The 21,915-nt window shown below is 42.5% G+C and overlaps 1 protein-coding gene across 8 annotated transcripts in view; it reads right to left on the bottom strand.

Moving 5' to 3' along the window:
- LOC102027459 overlaps window positions 1–21,915 on the bottom strand; it is a 95,319-nt gene that overhangs the window by 23,130 nt on the left and 50,274 nt on the right. For all 8 annotated transcript variants that reach the window (XM_005390663.2, XM_005390661.2, XM_005390660.2 and 5 more), the window contains exons 6-7: window positions 18,122–18,196; window positions 1,239–1,322 (exon numbers count right to left, since the gene is read on the bottom strand). In XM_005390663.2, coding sequence (XP_005390720.1) covers window positions 1,239–1,322; window positions 18,122–18,196 — 159 coding nt within the window. The remainder of the gene's footprint in view (window positions 1–1,238; window positions 1,323–18,121; window positions 18,197–21,915) is intronic.

The raw sequence follows: 21,915 nt of genomic DNA, 5'->3' as shown, positions 1-21,915 counted from the left end.
CCTGATTGGGGTGTTGCATGTATGTTGAAATCGGTCTGATGGGCTCTGATTTTGGGTGCATTGTGTGTGCATGTGGAGTTGCATAGTCACATAGCAGAGGACTGCTCCCAGGCATTTCTCTTGCCACTGTACTCAAATGGCCTGTGTGTGTGCGTGTGTGTGTGTGTGTGTGTGTGTGTGTGTTTGTGCTCGTGTTTTCAGTTCAGCTCATCTGGCTTGGGTGGTAGTTTTGAGCTGGTGATTTTCTTTTTTTTTTTTTTTTTTTGGTCTGTAGATTTCTAGACACGGTCATAGAAGCTCACAGTCAGAATGGGCCCCAAGAAAAGCACATGGTGGAATCCCTCACTTTATAGGCAAGAGGTGTGCACTGCATGAGTGTGTGCAGCCCTGTGTTGAGCACACATTTACAGCTGTGTGTTTTCTACCCATTCTTGACTTTGGGAGAATTCTGTAGCCTCTAGCCCAGTAAATAAATTAAACAGAAAATTCTAGCTTTCATAACCCACAACAGCCAGGCTTGGGAAAAAGTTTGTTCATTGCATTTGGCCAGTTTTAAGAATAGAATTCATAGCACCCTAAGGTATTCACATTTGGTAAGGTTTCAGACTAATGTGAGCTTACTATGCCCTTATAAAACCAAGCCTCAAACACGCCTGGCTTTGTGACTCACTCTGCAGGCAGGTAAAGGTGACTCCTGGCATGGCAAGGGCTGGCTGATGGTACCCTCAGCCCTTTGTCCTGGACTCTCTGCCAGCCTCTGTTGCTATCTTGGTGGTAAAGAATCATTGGGCCCTCTTTCTCTCCTTCCTCTCCACTAAGGCTTCTTCTGAATTTTTCTTTGAACTCCAATCCGTTTTGCTTTCTCTAGGGCTAAAATGCTTTAAAGACCCAGTTGGGAGCTGGGTGCGGTGGCACATGCCTAAAATCCCACCACTCTGAAAGGCTGAGGCAGAAAGCTCACAAGTTCAAACCCAGCAACTTAGTGACTTAGTAAGATCATGTCTTAACATAAAATTTTAAAATTTTAGAAAGGGTTGGAGGGGCTGGGGATATAGCTCAGTGGCACAGTGCCTGCCTGGCAAGTACAGGGGGGTTTGGAGATTTAGTTCAGTGTGAAGGCCCTGTGTTAGATCTTTAGTACCACAAACACACACAAAAACAAACAAAAGAGAGAGAGCAAGTAGATGTCTAGAGACAGAGCTCCAGGACTGTCGAATTGTCAAGCCCTAAACACTCACCCGCCCCTGTCCTTGGGGTAGTCTTGCCGCAGTCTCTCGCTGTTGGCACCTCTTCCTCCACTCAGTAAGTCGGGAAAGAAGGTCCTTGGAAGAAAAGGAGACAAATGTTTTTACAAGCATCCTACAATGCCACAAATTATTTATACTGTCATTCAAGTCATGTTACTCCTATTTCTCACAATGTAAAAAGTGGAATACTTAACTTATCATTTGGTATGTGACTGCAGGGAACAAAATTCTACTATAAACTAAGATGAATGCAACCCTGTGGCTCAGATCCCAAATGTCAGTGACAATCACATTCCTGATTTTTAAGATGTGGAGAATTCAGGCCAGGGATATAGCTCAGTGGCATAAGTGCTTGCCTGGCCAGCCTAAGATCATGAGTTCGATTCCCAGTACCAAAAGAAAAAAAAAAAAAAAAAAGGTAAGAATATGCAAATTTGGGCCGGGGATATAGTTCAGTGGCGCAAGCGCTTACTTGGCTAGTGTGAGGTCGTGAGTTCAATTCCCAGTTCCAAAAAAAAAAGATGTGGACAGACTGTGCCTCCTCGTTTCAGCTTTCAAGTTTGACAGGGCCAGGGACTATCATTTGCATATCAGGACAGAATGTCAAATCACGCAGAAGACCAGTTCTACTGTGTGGACCTGGATTTCCTGATTGCACATACACCAAATGCATGAGACACACAGCAAATCAGCACCTTCTGCCTCACATGTGACTGTTACTCTCCTTGCTGGCTTTACAAGTGTGGGGATTTCAGGTCTCCGCCTCCCTTTAAACTTGTCTGTATTTATTTTTCCTTGAACCACCTCTGAGGAAAACCAGAGATATTTCAGCGTGCTGTTCAGGTTACCTTCATTTGCTTTGCACATAGTGGAATTGAACACATATAACTGGTAAAGCTAAACATCTACTCCTTTAAGTTCCCCATGGGACCCTTTCAAGAAGGCTGGTGTGTGTCCTGGCCCCAACCCACTTCTGTGATTCCCCGTGACAGCTCTGTCCTGGCCATTGTCTGCCCAGCAAGTTTCTCTTCTCTGAGTGCTCAGGTGCTTGGGCCAGCACACACACCCTAAAACACACAGTTAGCACAGCCAATGGCTGCCAGCAGGGTAAGCTGGGTGGGGATGAAGGCAGCAGAATACGACAGAGGCAGGAGATGCATCACCAGGCAACCTTCACCTTATTCAAGTACCCCAAGTGACACCTGTCACTGCCAAGCACTCTGAATACACCAGAAGTCTTATGCAAACATGAAAAACTTTCTGAGCTTTTAGTCCTAAGTATATTGGAACATACTTATTATTCCTTAGGCTGGTGCAGTAATTGGGAGTGAAAATGGAAAGTGAATCTCATGATACATAACTTAGCGACATTAAAGTTACACTGATCTATTAAAGAAAAAACAGTGCTTAAACATGACAAACTGTAGGTTTCTTCCAAATCATTACTATAATGAGCAAGAATGAAACTGAATTTTAAAAAAAATTGGAGATAAACTATCTCAAAAATATGTGCATATACAAAGGAGAAATCAATTTTGAGTGATAAATAAGGAAATTATCAGAAGAACATAAAATTAAACAAAGGTCAGGTCTAAGACAATAACCACCAATGAGAGTAATTTGTGAAGACTGATGAGAAGACATGGCTTTGCTGAGACTTTGAGGATTTTTACTAAGAACAGTCAGCAAAACAAAGCTGACACAGGAAAGTCTGAAAGTTTCAGATACAGACTGGAAGCAGAGGAACTTCGCCCAAATGGGGAGACGATGGCAGAATTCCAAAGTTCACTACAAATGTCATCCCCAGCAGACATCTCCACATGGGAGCAAATTATTTACAGCAGAATCAAGGAGCCTCTGAGGAAATGAAATAAAAATAAAACAAATAAGAACAAAATAAAACAAGGGAATAAACACAAACCAGGTCATGCTACCCCGGACTCTGGGGCCTCCTCACCCTCCAGCCCCATCACTCAGTTCTGCAGGGAGAAAAAGATTTTTTCACCCATCACTAGGCTCAAGGCTGAGGAACTATATGACAGAGGAATGAGAATACAAATTGATGTAACACAAGTTTTATGTGACACTAAAAACTTAAAGATGAAGTCCCAAGTAAGCAGATGAGCCTGTGTCCCTACGCTAGGAAGAGGCAGATGTCAGTGGGCAAGTCCACCAGACAAAGGGTGCGGCCAGACAGTGATGAACTGGAGGACATCAAAAGGCCTCTCACTTGGCCTCTTCCTTGTGTCACTGTGTCAGAGACAAGGATGCTCCTTTTCTCTAGATGTAGAGAGGAGACACCTTTGGAATGAGGGTCTATGACCCCCTTGAGACTACAGGAGCAACAGGAATTTGGGGGGGGCCTTCTTGCTTCTGCTGTTTCCTCTAAGGCCAAGGAGCCATATTTGGAGGATGTGTCCTGAGCCCCCTTGGCTCCTGACTCTAGCTTGACATCACCTGTGAGAAGCCTAGGTCCCCTCTGGAACAGCAGGGTCACCATGGCTGTGGGCTCCCCCACCATCTGCACTATGCTGCACAACAGATTCCTGTCCCAGTGTGACAGTGACAAAGTACCACACAGGGAAGGCTCATACCATAGAGACTGATCCTCGCACAGCTCTGCAGGCCAAAATTCTGAAGTCAAGGTAGTGAAGTGTCATGTTCCTCCAAAGCATGAGGATTTTATTCTCTTCTCCATGTCTGTCTTTGGCATTTGAGGACAACCTTGGCCAACCTTGATTTATAGACCACCAGCCTAGTCTCTGCCTTTACTAGTTCATGGCCATCTTCTCCCTGGGGGTCTCCTCATGTTATAAGAACATCAGACACATAGGATATAAGGCTCCCCCTACTCCAGTATACCCTCATCTTAACTTATGACTTCATTACATCTGCAAAAACCCTATTTCTAAGGAAGATGATGCTCATAGACACCAGAAGTTAGGATTTCAATGTATCTGTTGGTGGACAAAATTAAACCTGCAACAGACATGCTAACAAAACACTCATGTAAAGTTGAATCTCCTTGTATTGAAGTCCTTACCCCAGGACTCAGATGCAGCTCCTAAGAACAAGGGTAAGGTCAGTTTTTTGTGGTTTTTTTTTTTTTTTTTTTTTTTTTTTTTTTTTTTTTTTTTTTTTTTTGTTTTTCTCTGGTACTGGGAACCGAACTCACGACCTTGCACATGCCAGGCAGGCGCTTTTGGCGTTGAGCTAAATCCCCAGCCCCAGGTAAGGTCAGTTTGACTGCTTCATAGAAATTATCTTTTCCCATCCAAATTGGTCTAGTGTTCTGAAACCAAGTTCACGTTCTACCTAATCTCGGGTTGCTAATTTTTGCCAGAAATCTCTGGCCTGTCCACTCCAAACAGGTCATGTCATTCTGGTCCTAAAGGCAAAACAAAGTCAAGTGGGCCAGTTCTAGAGTGACTCCAGCTGGGGCTCCAAGGCATCCTGCCCTGCATTCACAGTTAGCAAGGATTCCATGCTCTGCCTACAGAACCACCCATTTCAGAGGAAGGTGACTCAGCCAGCATCTTGGGGCCCAGCTAGCCTCAAGAGCAAAATTTCTTTAAAATCATATGTTTTATTAAAATCCCTCCTGATTCCCCTTACATTCCTTGAGGTGTTTAATTCCACCTTTGGGTAAGGTCTTTTATCCATATCTTCAGTGCCATCAATGCCCAAGAAATCTACATTGTCTCTTTCAAGGCTCTTATTTCTCATAAGACGGGGTTGCTTCCCCCCTTAGGAAAGCAAGGGCCTTTCTGTGCACCCAAAGGTGCAGTGCTGCATTTGACCTTCTCAACCACCCTGAGCTAAAGTAAGAAATATAAATAACCTGATTAGAATTGAGCTAAGGAACTGAGTCGGGGTTTCTCAAAACATGGACAGACTCTCGACAAGTATATGAGAAGCGCTGAACATCACCAACCATCAGGGAAACACAAATGTGGAGCACAATGAGATGTCACCTCACACCTGTTGGGATGGCTGTGATCCAAAGACAAAAGAGATCATGTTAGTGAAGACCTGGAGAAAAGGGAACCATTACACACTATTTGGAATGTAAATGTACAGCTGTAAAACAGAAATGGAAAGCAGTATGGACCCCCTCAAAAAGTTAAAAATAAAATTACTGTATGATCCAGCAATCCCACTCCCACGCACATTTGGAGGAAATGAAATCCACATCTCAAAGAGATAACTGTCCCACCTACCACCACTGGGTTCACTACAGTATTAATCACAACAGACAAGACATGGAAACCATGCACTCCTGGATAGAAAAAAATGAGGAATATAAATAACATAAATACACACACAGTGGAGTGTTACTCAGCTTTAAGAAAGAAGAAAATCCTATCCTTTGTGACAACATGAATGAATCAAAGGACACTATGCAAATCAAATAAACTAGACACAGAAGAATAAATTTTGTACAATCTCACTTTTATGTAAAGTCTAAAAAATGAAATTACAGCTTAAAATTCATAATAGCAGAAAGTAAGTAGAATAGGAGTTGTCAAGGCCTGGGAGGAGGGGAAATAGAGGGATGTTGATCAAAGAGTACAAAGGTTCAATTAGGCAGGATGAGAAGTTCTGGAGAGTGAATTTAGCACAGTGACAGTAGTTAATATTGCGCTCAATGCTCGAAATTTGCTAAGAGAGTTCATCTTATATATCCTCATTGTAAGTATGCGAGATGATGAGTTATGTTAGCTTAATTGTGGAAATCATTTCACAAAGTATACATATATCAAAACATCATGTTGCATAACATACATGCACATACACACAATTTTAAAATTTAAATTTCAAGTATAACTCAATAAAGCTGGAAAATAAAATGATAGAGAATACTGCATTTTCATACTCATAATTTAACAATTTAGAAGAAATGGCCTATTTCTCAAAAATGAAAAACTATCAAATCTTGTCCAGGATGGGGAAGATAACCTCAATGATCTTTATTGTTGTTGCTGCTGTTGTTGTTGTTTTGCAATCGGGTTTAACTATGTAGCCTGCCTAGCCTCAAACCCATGGCAGTCCTCCTGCCTCAGTCTCTCAAGTTCTGGGATTACAGGCATGTGTTACTCCTGGCTTCCTTGGTAGTTTTATAATTAATTATTAAAGAAACCAAATTTAGAAATCTCCTACCCACATAGTTTCATTAGATAAATGTACCTTATATTTAAGGACAAATTAACACAATCTTTCACATCTACACAATAACATATCTATAAAACAGATGAGAAGAGAAAGCTTCCCAACTCATTTTCTAAGGCCAGCATTACCCTGATATGAAAAGGAGGGAACAATGGCACAAAAGAGAGAAACTGCAGATTAATCTCTCTCATAAATGTAGGTACAAAACTTCTCAACAAAACATTATCTAGTCTAATCCAGTCTGCAATGAATAAAAGGAATAATTTACCACAACTGAGTACAACTAATTCCAAATATGCAAAATTGACTCAGTATTCAAAAATCAATCAGTGAATCCATCATAACAACAGCCAAATAAATCAACTGATACCAAAATCCATTTGGTGGAATCCTGTCCCCACTCATGAATACAAATAGATGGGAACTTTCTTAGTCTCTTAAGGTGCACCCAATAAAACCCACACCTGGAAACAAGAAACGCATGTCTGCTCTCACCTCTCTTACTCAATATACTATTTGTTATAGTTCACATCTAAAATGTCCTCAAAAAGTCTCATATGTTCAGAGGGGGAGTTTTTGAAAGGTGATTGAATCTGGAGGCACTATACTCAGGGGATTAGTCCACTGATAGTGCATAGCTGAATAAGCTGTTAGGAGGTGGGAGCTGATTGGAGGAGTTGTGTTGGGGGGTTGATCTGGAATGGTATATTCTTGTCCCCAGCTCCTCTCTTCTTTCTCTGCTTCCTGGATACCATGGGTTGAGCAGTTTTCTCTACCAGGCCCTTTCACCATGCTGATTCTACTTTGAAGTCAACCACCCATGGACTGAGCCCTCCTAACCACAAGTCAAAATAAACCTCTCCTCCTTTAACTTATGGGTTTTGAGTATTTTGTTCCAATGAAGGTAAAACTAACTAATATACTACTAAATATCCTACTATAAGAAGGCAGCAATTAAAAAAGAAGGAAGGAAGGAAACGAGGAAAGAAAGGGAAGACAGAAAGAAGGAAGGAGAAGGGAAGAGAGACAAAAAGGAAGAGAAAAAGAAAGAAGAGAGGAGAGGAAGAGAGGGGAGAGATGAGGAGAATCATAAAGATTGGAAAGAAATAAAACTATGTCCACTGCAGATATGATGGTTATCTATACAGAAAATCTCAAGCAAACTATAAAGCAAAAGCAAAACAAAAAACTTTCTAGAATTAATAAATGAGATCAGTAAGACTGCAGTATATGAGAAAAACACACATTAATCACCTGCATTTCTATATTCTAAAAATGAGCAAGTGGAAGCAAAAAATATAAATGCAATACCATTTATAGTTGCCCCAAAGAAAATGAAATCTTACGTATAAATCTAACAAAGCATATACAAAATATTGGTGAAAAAACCGAAGATGGTTGAACTACGCCCCTGGATTGGAAGTCAATGTAGCAAAGATGGCATTTCTCCACAAATTCCTTCATAGGTATAACACATTCCATTAAAACTCCACCCAAATTTCTGTAAACAGGCAAACTTATTCTAAAACTTGTATGGCATACCAAAAAGAAAAACAAGGAAGACTAAAAGTAGGAAGAATCACTCTTCTTGATGTGAGGGCTTACTATATAGCTACAGTAATCAAGACTATGCCATTAGTAGGGGGAGTCACATAAACCAATGGAATAGACTAAAGAAACCTGAGAATGACCAGCCGAATGTGCCCAAATGATTGTTTACAAAGGGGTCAAAGCAATTCAATGGTGAAGGGACAGCCTTTTCCACAAATAGTGCCTGAGCAAATGACAAAATCATAAGGCAAAAAAATGAACATCCTTCCACAAAATATTAGCAAACCAAAGCCAACAATGTATAAAAACAGTTATAAACTAGGAACAAATGGGATTTTTCAAAGGCTAGTTCAGCATTACAAAATCACCCCATATAATCCTTCACATCGACAGACTAAAAAAGACTCTACCAGAACTCTTTACCAGTAGATGCAATTTGTGCAGAAAAGTTCTAGCAAAATACAAAACCTGCTCATGATAAAAACTCTCAGCAAACTAGAAATAGGAGGGAACATCCTGTCATCCTTTTATCAAGTTAAGTGGACAAGTGTCATCCTGCATGACAGCAATATGTCCCAAGCAGCTGAACACCCCATCCTGGGTCCCAGAGAATGCTCGCTTGCTCTGCTGAATTACAGCATAGCTTCCTTCAGAGCAATGGGATGACTGGCCCTCCCAGAGCCAAGGGACGCAAAGATGACCCTGAAATATCCGCACATGAAATCCATAATGGGTTATGGTTATTCCACTCTCCATTGTTCTGAGGGGACACATTGGGCATGTAAGTTTCCTGTGCCCTAGAGATCTTCGACTCACTGGAGGACAAGAGGAGAGGAAAGGAATGGGCAGGAGGTAGGAGAAGGATGAGATTAAGAAAGGGAGAACCAGTGTGTCAGGGACACGAGACTTTGAGTGGCTATTGGAGACGATACTTTGACCAGGTGAGAATAAAAAGAAGGGATGAATGGTGGAGGATCACTCATGCCTGGAAGCAAATGCCCAGGATCGGGAAGAGATCTTGACCCAGAAAGGCCTGGGTTCTGGTCAAGTGAGAAGAGAGGACTCCTGTGGGAAGTAGGCCTTGCCCAATAGGTACCTGGGTGGACGGGAATGAGAGGACAGACCACAAAGTAGTCAGTGAGCTCAGGGTGTGGGTAATGTGCGTAGTGGGGGCGGGGCTGCGTTAGCACTGTTCTGGAAGCATCAGTGATGAAGACTAAGTAGTGCTACAAAGAGAGATATGTGTTCACACTTTTGATCCTTCTGCTTCAGCCTCCCACAGTGCTGGGATTACAGGCCCAACCAAATCTTATATTAACTGTCAATTCAAATTCACCAATGAATTATTTAAATACTTTTTCTTTTAAGCCCATTTTCCTTCCTAACAAATAACCCCAATATGGTGACCATGTTCTTGGCCCCCCCTTGACAATGGTGTCCTTAGTCAATCTGAAGAGACCCAACAGGTGGAGATCAGGCAGCAGGATCCAGTCAGGGATTCTAGCTCCTGTTCCTTTGAGGGTGCTCAGGAGAGCCTGAACTCCCACACCCTCTCAGCAGGGAAGAAAAGTCTGATGTCAAAAGCTTAATTTGGTCTGATCTGAAGCTGTGGCACTGTGTTACCAATTCTACAGAGAGCAGTGCTTTCATGGCCTACTCAGATTACTCCTGAGACTAGGGCCTCCTCTGTAGGGAATTGGCTCTCCTGTCCTGCCACATCAAATGCAGTTGGCCCAAGGCTGAAATGTTCCATTGTACAGGAATGGTGCAGGGTGTGGTAATGCACACCTGTATTAATACCATTCTGGGAGGCTGAAGCAGGAGGATCAAAAGTTTGAGGCCAGCCTTGGCAACTTAGTGACTTAGTAAGACCCTGCCTCAAAATTAAAATAAAAAGGGCTGGGGATATAGCTCAATGTGAAGGCCCTGGGTTCAATCCCCAGTACTAGGGGGGAAATGTCACAGCATAACTGACCTTCTAGAATCCATTTTTTGACAACAAAAGAGAAATACTGAAAGCAAAGTGTAAAGAAAAGCATTCAAAAGAGACTAAATTTCAGATAAGAACGCAAAAGGAGAACACAATGCCCATCTTCACATTACTCCTGTCACCCTTTAAAGCCCAAAGCAAGAGGCCAAATGCAGAGAAGAGATTGGGGACAGGCGCAGGAAGGAAACCTGGAGATGGCTTTGCAGTCCGGCCTTACCCTTGACTCTGGAGGACGGGGTGTTCGCGTCTGCGCGCACACAGTGTGGCCCTCGGACAAGTGCCTCCAGGCCAACAGCCCATTTCTCATGTGCTTGTCCCAGTGTTACCCAGGCACAGGGGGGCCACTCAGAAACAGTATGAAAATGCTGAGAGCAGCGCAGACGCGGAACACCGGGAGGAAGTGCATCTTTCCTTGTAAAGTTAGCCGGTAGTTGTTCTCAATATAATACCTGAGACAACCATTTAAAAAGGAAAAAGGAAGTGGTCAAAGTCATGCTTTTTGCAAACTTCAAAGGTTGCCCCCTCCCCCCTCTTTACATTTTACTGTCTGGAGAGCTGACTCGTCTGCAGCTGTTGGCAGAGACTGTCCCGGCGTCAAACCTGCCTCCTCACGGCCCATAAAATTACCGCAGGGAACCAGTCACAGGTGTGGAGGGAGAGAAGCAGGATGCCCCTTAATGATCTCTGACACCCCATGCTGAGCAGCTTCAGGGAACGGGCTGCAGGGAGGTGGTGAGGTGCCTGTGCTCACAGCCAGTGTCTCCTCAGCTATTTACAAATGGAAGGAGAGCAGTGGGCTACAGCTGACACCCAGTCCTTTTGCCCCCAACAGATCCACAGGTCTCAGCTCCTCCCAGTAGAAAGCTCTGTATAATGCCTGCCCTGCAAACCTCAGACTACTAAAAGCTGGGAGCCCCGGAGAAGCCAGATGAACTCAGCTCACAACCCAAGTTCAGAAAGCATCCCTCCAGCGTCAAGTTCTGTCACAGAGAGCTTCTAAAATCCACAAGGATGAGCGAGATCAATAAAAAAAAATCAGATATGGTTTTGAAGATGCCAGACTTCTGCTGGTACTTACGTAAAGCATTTTTTTTCTCAAGAAGTTAATAATTACAGAATATCTATGAGCTAATTGTAATGAATCTTTGCAAATTACTAGTTCATTATGCTCTCTGCTTTTGTGCCAATATTTTGACACAGAAGGGAAAAACCAAAAATCAATTTATTGATTTTGAGTTAGTTTTGAATGGTTTATATTGACTTTATTGGACAGTTTGAGAAATACGTAGGTTTCTTTAAAGAGATGGAAAAATGAATAGGACATTTCTGCCAAAGGGAAAAGAGGGAGGAGAGAGACCAGCTCAGACTGGTAGGCCAGTGAACCAGCTCGGCAACGTTTATGAAGCCCCACGGTGAGCAGTGGGCACTTCAACCCTTGGGGAAGGAGTTAGGAGTGAGTAGCACAGGGGGAAAATACAAAGTCCTAGTTTTGCCCTCAAGGGAGTTATTTTACATTGGGGGTACCCAACAAATAAATACAAAACGGACTTTAACACAAAAATTAGCAACCAAGCCTTCATGGTACACCCTTTAATTATGTTCACTCTTTTATATTGTGTTTGCTTGCAACATAATACTACTTATCAAGGCGATACTTTTGATCAATTTTATCTGCTGGATTTCTTTAAATGCTACAGAATACTTTAAGTGGATACTTTAAATGCTACAGAAAAATGGGATTAGTGTCACCCACAGAAACATTTCTATGATGGTAAAAATCCATCACTCACAGCTGAAGTCACCCTTTCAATACTAGAATCAAGTGACAATAAGAAATGCCTTTAGTAGGCAAACGTTTCCTGGGAATTGAGGCTTTGTCAGGCATGGGACTAGGACCTTGGCATACAAGGACTAAACACAATACAACATGTAGTTTAAATGGACGTATACAAGCTAATAAGGAAGGCTGCTTTGATATTTTAGATTCCAAAAGATAGATTTCAATGTGTTTTTCTATCATTAAAACCCAGAAGACAAAGCCATCAAGGTAACATCCTAGATTGGAGGTCTGCAAATTCCAACTCAGGGAGAGATCAATGGTTTTTCATTTTTAAAAGCTGTGTTTAAAAAGTACAAAGGGACTCGGGGTATCAGAAGCTGAGCATGGCCCACAATGTCTGAAGCGATGGCTCTACAGCCTCGGCCAGAGTTCAAAGACAGCCTTTCCGCCTGTTTCCAGCAAATCCCTTCCTTCTTACTCTGAGTTCCCAAGGATCAGATATTTGGGGTTTCTCTATTTAATGTAAATTAATTTTACAGTTATGTCTATATTCCTAATTTAGCATTTTCTTTAATGAAATCAGTCCACTGGACACTTCAACAGTATTCAGATGTTAATTTCTGCAAGATCTTTCCTAAGACTGTACCAAACCAACTCTTCTTCCCCAGGTATTTCACATGGCCAGAATAAGTATATCCTAGGTCATCTGAATTCTTAAGTACCATGCTTTCTGCTTGTACTTGAAAATGATGGTTGTTTCACCTGGAGATGAGACCACAATGCAGGTATAACTGAAGATATCTTTATTTAAATACTGAAAGTGTAGTCATAGCTCATACAATTATACCTGATCTCCTCAATAAAGCATTTGGATTAAGCCAATTTTCATATTACACCATTTTCTATAAGAAATCAACAATGAAGCCATTTGAATTTCTGCTGATAAAGCTACGTGCCATCCTTTCCATCATTTAGGGTGGTAGTCCACGCTTCAGATGCTGAAATTTGGATTTTTTGAATTTTCCTGTAGGCATTGTATATTACTTTTAGATATATTTAAGGTGAATAGAAATGTTACATTTGAGAAAGCTAGGCAAAAATAATCAGCCTGTATTTATTTCTGCACAGGTAGAACATCTAAAAGAAAAGAAAAATCAATACCAAAAGGAACTTGAACTTTTAAATTTTCCTCATTTTTTGATTATATATTTGCTCAATATAAATATAACAAAACGTTTTCTTGGAACTGGGCAAAACACAGTGAGGTCCTTGCTCCAACTGAGGGTCTGGCTAATTCCTAGACCAGCGGCCCATTTGGCTCACACCTTTGAGGCTGTTAGTGCCGTTTGTACCACTCAGAGCTGCAGTCACATTCCGCAGCCATGGACTCAATGGGGCCAGCGCTGACTCTGAATAGCAGTGTCCCCAGGGCCTGGGGTCTGAGTAAGTGCATTTTGTCTGCCCCCATTAGATAGCTGCTTCTAAAATTCCCAGCTAAAGCTGTAAAGGGAGGACAATAGAAAGATGTTTCTAGATCTTCATAACTACAAGTAGCTCTGCCAGCAAATATGAGTCTCCCTGAAATGTGTTTCCAATCCCTTTGCATACAGCTTACGAAGACAAATCTTTAGAGTGGCAGGAGGGGGTCTTGCAGAGTCATCAAGTTTTGGGGGCCGTGTTTCCAAACAGACCCAAGTGAGTGTAAAAAATGATCCGCGTGAATGTGAGGACAAAGGCAGAATGCCTTCAATATTTTGAGAAATTTGAAGGAAAATATTCAGGAGCATGAATGCAACTATCCTTAATTAAAAATAAACCACTTCAATAGGCGTGATGCCTTCTGTGTCTGTGGTAGGGCCAGGACCAAGCTCTCCAACCTCACACGAGAAGCGCTGAGCTATCCCCAAGGCAGGCGCACCAGGAAGGAAGGTGGCCGATGCTACAAAGCTGTAATGCGACCTCTCTCTCAGTAACAGCATTGTCTATCAAACATCCACCAGAGTTGCCCACACTGCTTTCAGAATCATGTGTTGATCTATGTGATGTGGGACCATTTTTGAAATTATAAGACAAATACAGGGGGGGCTGTGGCATCCAAAGCCTGGACTGGTTCTCAGTGATGACCAAAACCTAGGCAGGATACAGAGACACACCAGTATTGTCAATCCTCTATTTCCTATCCCATCAGAAAGTTTAAGCTTAGCATGCCTATTAATTTTTAAACTGAATTAAGCTGGGGAAATAACAAAGAAAACAATCATTTAATGAGTGATAAGTTTGTGAGAGGAACTTTCTATAACTTATATGCTTAACTGAACTCCTAAATCGCTTTTGGGACAAGAATTCATAATCTCATGTTAAAGATCAGGACACTGACTGTGGGAATTCCAGGTATTTATCTGAGTATGCTACAAAAAACTCAAGAGACAAAATGAAACCCATATCTGACAGACTCAAAACAACTTGCAGTACTGTATGTCACAATTCAAAGTGTTCCCTGGTAAAGTTAACAAAGTAAACTGCTCCGACACATAGTTATGTCTCATACATATGTAGTAAATAAGCTTTAAAAGTATGTTTTCCTACCTTTCTGTTTACATCTTGATGAAGTAGAACAATATTTTGACCTTCACAATGGGAGAGATGGTGCCTGCCCAGCTGCGGACCTCCCCGAGGTCAGTTCCTAAGCCCTACTATGTCCCTGACTATAGTAACAACTTTATATCTGTAAGATACGCAGCACATATTACCACAGGCCCTTCTCACAGCCTAGCATGGTAGATTAAGACTTCATTCATTCATGCATTCATTCATTCCCTGTACCTTACATATTTATTTAATTTCTACTCGCTGTACCTGAAACTATACTAGATACTTAAAGACAGAAAGTTCTGGCCTACAGGCATTCACAGATCTGTGCGAGAGCCACTGATTATATGAAAAGTAAGATAAGTAAGCTCTCCTCATATTCAGTTTACGTAACCTAAAAACACTAACTTTCTTTCATTATATTTCCTTTCTTCCCTCAGTTTTACAGCCTTAAGTTCCATGGGTCTTGTACTGCCTTTGAAAAAGTGTGCATTGTGGAAGATAATCAATCTCACCCCCACCATGCCCCATCACCAAAGTATCCCTTAGAGCAAAAGGAGAGATTTCCAAAATGGACCTAAAATAAAATGAAGGAAAATAATGTTCATCAATTATCATTGCACATCGTTGTCACAAACATCCCTGAATCAGACACTGTACTGAGTGATTCCTTAGGACTCAGCACCAGTATCTGACCACTGCCAGAAACCTGTGGGCTCTTTCCAGTCCCAAAGAGACCACACTCTCAGTCTTGTCTCACCTATGCTCAGTAAGCAGGTGTTGGATGGCAAAAGAAGCAGGCTGGGCAGGCTGGGGTCTTCCCTTCCCCAGAGTTGACTAGCGAGGGCAGGATGGAGCCATGGCACAGGCCTCAGTGATTCCATTTGTCACATGACAGTCAATGAGACACTTCTCAGGCTGAGGCCCCATGTGAAGAATCTGCCCCTGAAGAGTTAGGGTGTTTGCTTGCTTGCTTCTTTTTATGGTATAGGGGATTCAACCTAGGGCCTTGCATCCAGCTACATCCTTCAATCTTTTTTATTTTCTATTTTGAAACAGGGTCTCCCTAAGTAGCTACGTTGTCCAGCCTAGGCTCAAACTTGCAGTCTACTTCCTCAGCCTCCTGGGGTGCTAGGATTACAGTCATGTGCCACCACACCCAGCCTCTGAAGAGTTTTGAATCCTGAGGCAAATATTACTGTCTGAGGGTGAAAAGGGCAGAAAGAGGGAGGTCACTGTCCAGGTACAGTTGAATATAAAACAACGTTGACAAACCAGACAAGACACGGCTTAGAGGGGCCAGGAGTCAGGAATATGGATGCCCGATACAAGGAGTCAGAGGCAGACACAGTGGCAGGTGTGTGCATAGGCTGCCTTGGGCCCAGGAAGACCAAGGAGTTCACACCTGAGCCAGGTCTTCAAGGCTGTGGTCTTCAAGGTGAGCCACACAGGAAAGTCTGCGGAGCAGTGAGGCAAGAGCCTGGGGACAGGGGCAGCAGGGAACAGTGCTGGGAGGGGAAGCAGAGGTGAGGGAATGAGGGGTCTCGAGTGCCAGTTTTTCCTGTGTCTCTAAACAGCCTGACTGATTTTAGGAGTCACCGGTGTGATGGCATCTTCTGCAGCCCTCCCTCATCATTAGGGAGCCCCAAGAGTCATAGCTATCCTGCTGCCTCCCCCTCACTGGTCTCAGGGTGGGGAGTTTTTTCCTAAGACAACCTTGAAACCATGACTTTTGTTGGGCACAGCTCAGAGTGCTGGAGCCAGTGAGGGTCGGCACAAGACTAGGACACAAGGAGGAAACAGGACATGAGGCCTCTGGAGAGGTTTGCACCAACCACAGGGACCTGACAGGGGTTTGCAGAGACGTGAGAACTGGAGGCAAAGCAGAGGGAAAGGGACTTGGGATGGATCACACAGGAGCTTGGGAAGGTGCCCTCTGTCCCTGCCCTCTGCCCCTGCCCTTGTCATCAATAGGAGAAGCCCAGGTCGAAGCCCAGGTCCTAGGGATGCCCTTAAGCTCCCCAAAAGCTGTACCATGGCCTTTTTCCAAGAAAAGCCAAGCTTGGATAACATAAGTGAACATTTTTAGGAATTGCCCGGCTGCCCACAAGTGCATTTGGTGAAATGGCATCACCTTGAAGCAGGGAGGGAAGTAAATTGCAGCATTTACAAGCCAAGGCAAATGTTCAAAGGGCACTCGGCACAAAGAACAGATGGCTGATGGGAAGCCAGCGTGCATTCTGCCAACACCCACAAAATGCAGATTTCTTAAGTGCTTGAAGGCCATTTATGGTCTGAGCACCCAAGAATTGACCCCTTTAAGCTCCTGGGTCAGAGAACACTGACTTGAAGTGTGACCACTGCATGCTGGATCCCATGATTTTGTATCCTTCTCCCAGGAAATTGTCTTGTTTTTCTATTTTTACTAAGACTGAACCCAGGGCCCCTGCCCTGAGATACATCCTCAACCCTGTTCTGAGACAGAATCTCACTAAGTTGTCCCGGAAGGACTCAAAGTTTGGATCCTACTGCCTCAGCCTCCCAAGTGCTGGGATTACAGACATGCACCACTGTGTCCTGCTAGGTATTGTGAAGTGTTTTTTATTAAAATTTTAATTTTATTGGTACAGATTTGAAGTACATAGAGATTACATTGCTTGTGAGGAGTTGGTACATGTATATAATACATTTTAATTCTTCTATGAATGTGCCACCTCTGGCTTATAAAAGCCAATCATACTCTTTCTACCTTTTTATATAATGTGAAAGACAGGAAGCCAGGTACAGTCAACGGTCTGCCTGCTGCAATCCAAGCCAAAGCCAAAGAAGGAACACCTGTCATTCACATTCTTAGCTCTGGATACCAGGAATTTACCCACACCCTAGGAATCTTAGGACTACACATGTGTCATTAAAAATCCAATTACAGATGCTCTAGAGGGAGTTCTCATAGCATTTTTCAGCTCTCAGAAACATCTTTGTAAAACTGTATTTCTAACTACTTCTCCCACATTTACTGAGGTGTGTAGAGGAAGCACTCATCCTAGTAAAGTCCTTTAGTAAAATGATAGAAAAACAGAAACACCCAATTGCTAATAGTCAATCAAGGAGAAAATAAGGAGACAGGATATATTTGCATTGAAATGTTCACATTCACTTATTTCTGATTTCTTTAGTTATTTTCCCATACTGGGGTGTTTTGTTGAAAACTGCATATACATTGTCAAAATTAAAAATTATTATATACTCCTTCCAAAATCCAAATCAAGTTCCAGAACAATATATGCTAAAAAAAATTACCACGTTAGTCATATGAGAACTTGGTTCATTTTTCTGCCTTTCAAAGATTCTAATTTGGAGCCTACTTAAATAAGTGCTTTCTAACTATAGATACATGGATGGATAGATGAACAAATAGACAAATGGAGGAATAGATGGATAGAGAGAAGAATGGGTGAATGGTTGTGTGGGTGGGTGGGTGGGTGGACGCACAGATAAATGGATAAGGGGGTTGGTAGATAATATTTGGTTAAAGTTAGAAATAAGTACTTAGTTTTCAGAGACATGTACCCTCACACAAAGAATAATATCCCCCTCTAAAAGGAATAATAGCAAAACTACACACCAAATTTCACCTTCGTGGAGAACACATTTTCATATACAAACTTATTGTCACATAGAGATTCTAAAGTTAGTGTATTGTGGAAGAAGATCATTTTACCATACTTGGTCTTGGTTTAATTATTAAGTTGATAAATAATCTTAAGGCCACCCTGAAGATGGTATGTCACTTACCCTGGGAAGTAGCTGCTGAAATTCTTCTTGTGTTTGAGATGGACAGGGTACTGGCTCCAGAGAAGATGTCTGAATCTGTTAAAAAGAAATCAGTCTCAATTCTAATGGCAGATAAGCACCCAGGTCTCTTGAGTAGGACATGCCACATTGCATTTCACAAAAATAATATACTTACTTAGGGACATTACAATGAATTTCAGGATTTCTGAAACTAAAATATAGTCTTACATATTTACTTGGTAATTGATAAAGCTTCTCCCTATTCAAGTACATACAGTAATTATATTTGTCTAGATTCTCTGAAAATGCCCAAATTGTATTCTTATTTTGCACCATTTTTAGATGAAAATCATTTTTGATTCTTGAAATTCTTCTTATAAATGGATACTAGCAATGGACAGTGCGCACAACAAACAGTACTTACACACACTTATTTATTGCTTCTCAGAATATCTAGGTAAATTTTCAGAATAACTGGTCACAATCAGGATGAACCAGCTATCAAGAAAAATAACTTACAGCTACAAAAGTTGAACTAATATTTTTACAACTTCAGATTCATTGAAAACTGGGTTAAGTCAAATTAGTTTACATTTAATGTGATTGTGATTGTTTTGCCTTTTCACCTTGGGAGAGCAAAAATATTTTGACTCTGTATAGATCACTAACAAATATTGTTTCCACTTATGCTGAAGAAAATGAAGATCTCCACAGTAACTATCTGCTACAAACGAGAGTGAAATATAACCAAGCTCACTGTTAAACTAAAAAGCCCCCCAAACTGTGGAAAGATAAGTAAAAAGGAAAATTCTGAAGAAGTGAAAAATAAAAAGAGTAAAAAATGCCCAGATGATGATTTCCCCAAAAACCTTCCTCATGTGTTTCTGATACATGTCTGATGCTTTTAAAACATGGACCATTTCTTAACCCTGCTATCATAGGCCCACTATCACAGTAATTGGCTTTTTCTTCCATCCTTACTGAAAACATCAGCAAATATCCCTGTAGTAGTGTAGAAATTACAGCTTCCTCCTCCCACATTTAAGGGCCGTGTTTGTGAACAAAGTGGCATGGACTGAGCTTTTGAAGGACAGCCCAGTATTTAAGGTTTATAGCACACATCAATAGAGTGAACTCATGCTCTCAAGTCTAACCTGATGTTGCTCTAAAACCAAGGCAGCTAAAGGAAAGGATTCAACCCTGTAGATCCATTGAAGGGTGGAAGACATGCTGGGGTTGTTGCTCAGTGGTACAGCCCTTGCCTGGCATCCATGAGACCCTGTATTCAATGCTCAAAATATATCATCATTATGATTTTCAATCTCAAAATTAGCATGTTCTTACTTACAGACCAGAAAGGGGCAGGAGACTCTTGATAGTAGTTGCAGCCTCAGTATATATGGGGTAGATAATGATCTCAACTCACAACTCATCACTAGTTTCACAGGGGTGGAGAAATATGACATGAGCTCCGTTCCTAATTTCTAAGCAGGCTCCACACAGTAAACCCTACTATTGTCTGCAGGGGAGGAAGGGTCTGGGAAGGGTCACCCTAGGCTAGTGTGCAAAGTGAAAGAGACTGTCTCAGAAGAAAGCCTCCTGGTGATGAGTCAACATCAGGCAGTCAGTTATTAACAGATCTAGAAGGTGACAGTTAATTAAATCTGGACATTTAATTGCCTGAGCTGAGTTTTGTGTACAGAACCCTGGTTCTCAAACTTGGGCCTGCATGAGAATCCCCCAGGGACAGGGGCCTGTTTAAATCCATTCAATAAGCTGGGCACAGTGCCACACTGCTCAAGACCTACTCAGCTGATCTGCTTGGTGCTCTTCGGAAAGCTAAGGTAAGATCACAAGCTTGAGCCCAGCCTGGGCAACTTAGTGAAACCCTCTCTCCAAATAATAAATTAAAAGGGATGTGGATGTAGTTTAGTGTTACAACACCTCTGATTTAATCTCCAGTGCCACAATAAACAAACAAACAAACACACACACTATTTGCTGGCTGCAACCCCAGAGTTTCAGATTAGGAGGTGGTAGGCCTGGGAATTTGCATTTCCAACAAAATCCCAGAAGCACTTGCTCCAGACCACTAAATCTTTTCCTTTAGCTGCCTTGGTTTTAGAACAACATCAGGTTAGACTTGAGAGCATGAGTTCACTCTATTGATGTGTGCTATAAACCTTAAATACTGGGCTGTCCTTCAAAAGCTCAGTCCATGCCACTTTGTTCACAAACACGGCCCTTAAATGTGGGAGAAGGAAGCTGTTATGGGATTAATGGGACTTTTGCCTTTGGTAGTGGTGGTGAAGGGTTTATCCCAGTATACTTAGGAAACCTCCAACTCTGGAGCACGGCACATCTGTGCTCACAGTGATTCACCAGGAACCTGCCAGGGTAGGGGGACGACAGGGGTGTGAAGACCAGGACTCCAGGCTGCTGTTGTGCTTGCATCTGCTCAGCAGCCTGGTGGAAAAGAGCTTGCATTTGCAGCAGAATTACCCATGATCCCATCTGACATCCTCAGAGTGGTTCTCCAACAGCGAAGGATGACTGTCCACCTGCACCAGGCAGGAGCCCTGTGAACATGTCCTGGTACTGCAGAAATATTGATGAGGTAAAGTTGAGGATTAGAGAGCTATTGAAATTGTGCTGCCAATATAATCAGCCACTCCTCCACTGTGAATCTTCCATGGAGGCAGCTCTCACAGTGGATTGCTGCTTTTGGGGTGTTTTTGTGCCCAACAAAATCTCAGCTTCTCTACTGGCAGCATCACTCACATCATGCCAGTCTTTGGAGGTGAGGGGCTGCCACTCCTATGAGACAAGGCTGCTCAGGAACGGCTCATCATCCCTGTGGCCAGGTCTCAGCACATCACAGACATTCCAGGATTTGGGGAGTTCAAGTAACTCAGCAGAATCAAGGCTATTGGTTCAATTTTATCCAGCATTTCATACCAGTGATTGTGATCACATAGCCTCTCAAATCGCATTATCCTGAACCCCATGCTTTTCTTAGCTGTAAACTGCACACGATGGGGCCCCATCACATCAACAGGTGTGAACCCCATTTCCCTCCCACTGCCTTAGACCCACTCCTCCGAAGGAGTGCTGGCTAGGCTCACTACATTGTCCTGCTTGTTGACAGTTGTGAAGGCAATCACCTTAAACTCATTTTGGATTTAATTTCAAATGGCACTTCTACTCTTTTCATGTGAAGAGTCTGGCCTCCTTTGGGTTTATTTTTTCTCACCTTTCTGTGAAGTCTCCTCAGGCAGCCCCTGAGCCCCGTGCATGCAGAGCAGCAGATGCAGGGGCAGCTGTGGGGATCTTGCCACCGCCCAGGGCCAGCCGGATTAAAGGCAGTAGCTTCCTCACAGTTTGGTGTGAGCTGCACCAGCCTTCTTGGGTTAAAACCAATTGCAAATTCACCTGAGGGTCCTTTGCAGAGGGTTTATGGGAAGATACATGCAGCAAAGAGGGATGGCCAGAAAGAGACTTTCAGCAGTGAAACGCACTCTAAGTCATTTCATCTGTAGATGTTGATATCAGAATCAGTGGGCCCCCAATCACTGGTGAGAAGGAGGGACTTCTCCTTGCACTGTCGGCACATCTGAAAATTCCCTGCTCTTCCCTATAGGACCATGTACTTTTCCTGCAGGACTGTGGGTTTGGAGACAGGATGTGTTTGGATCCAGGTTCCACTCTGTATAAACCTGATTACTCCCAGCAAACATGTTATCAGATTGTCTTAATTTCCATTTCCTCTCCTGTAAAGTGGGTTTGCCAATGGG

This window comes from Chinchilla lanigera, unplaced genomic scaffold (assembly GCF_000276665.1).
Source record: "Chinchilla lanigera isolate Chin_1 unplaced genomic scaffold, ChiLan1.0 scaffold00038, whole genome shotgun sequence".
Classification (NCBI taxonomy): Eukaryota; Metazoa; Chordata; class Mammalia; order Rodentia; family Chinchillidae; genus Chinchilla; species Chinchilla lanigera.
Note: the sequence above shows the minus strand (reverse complement) of the source record. Positions and strands in the feature narration are given on the sequence as shown.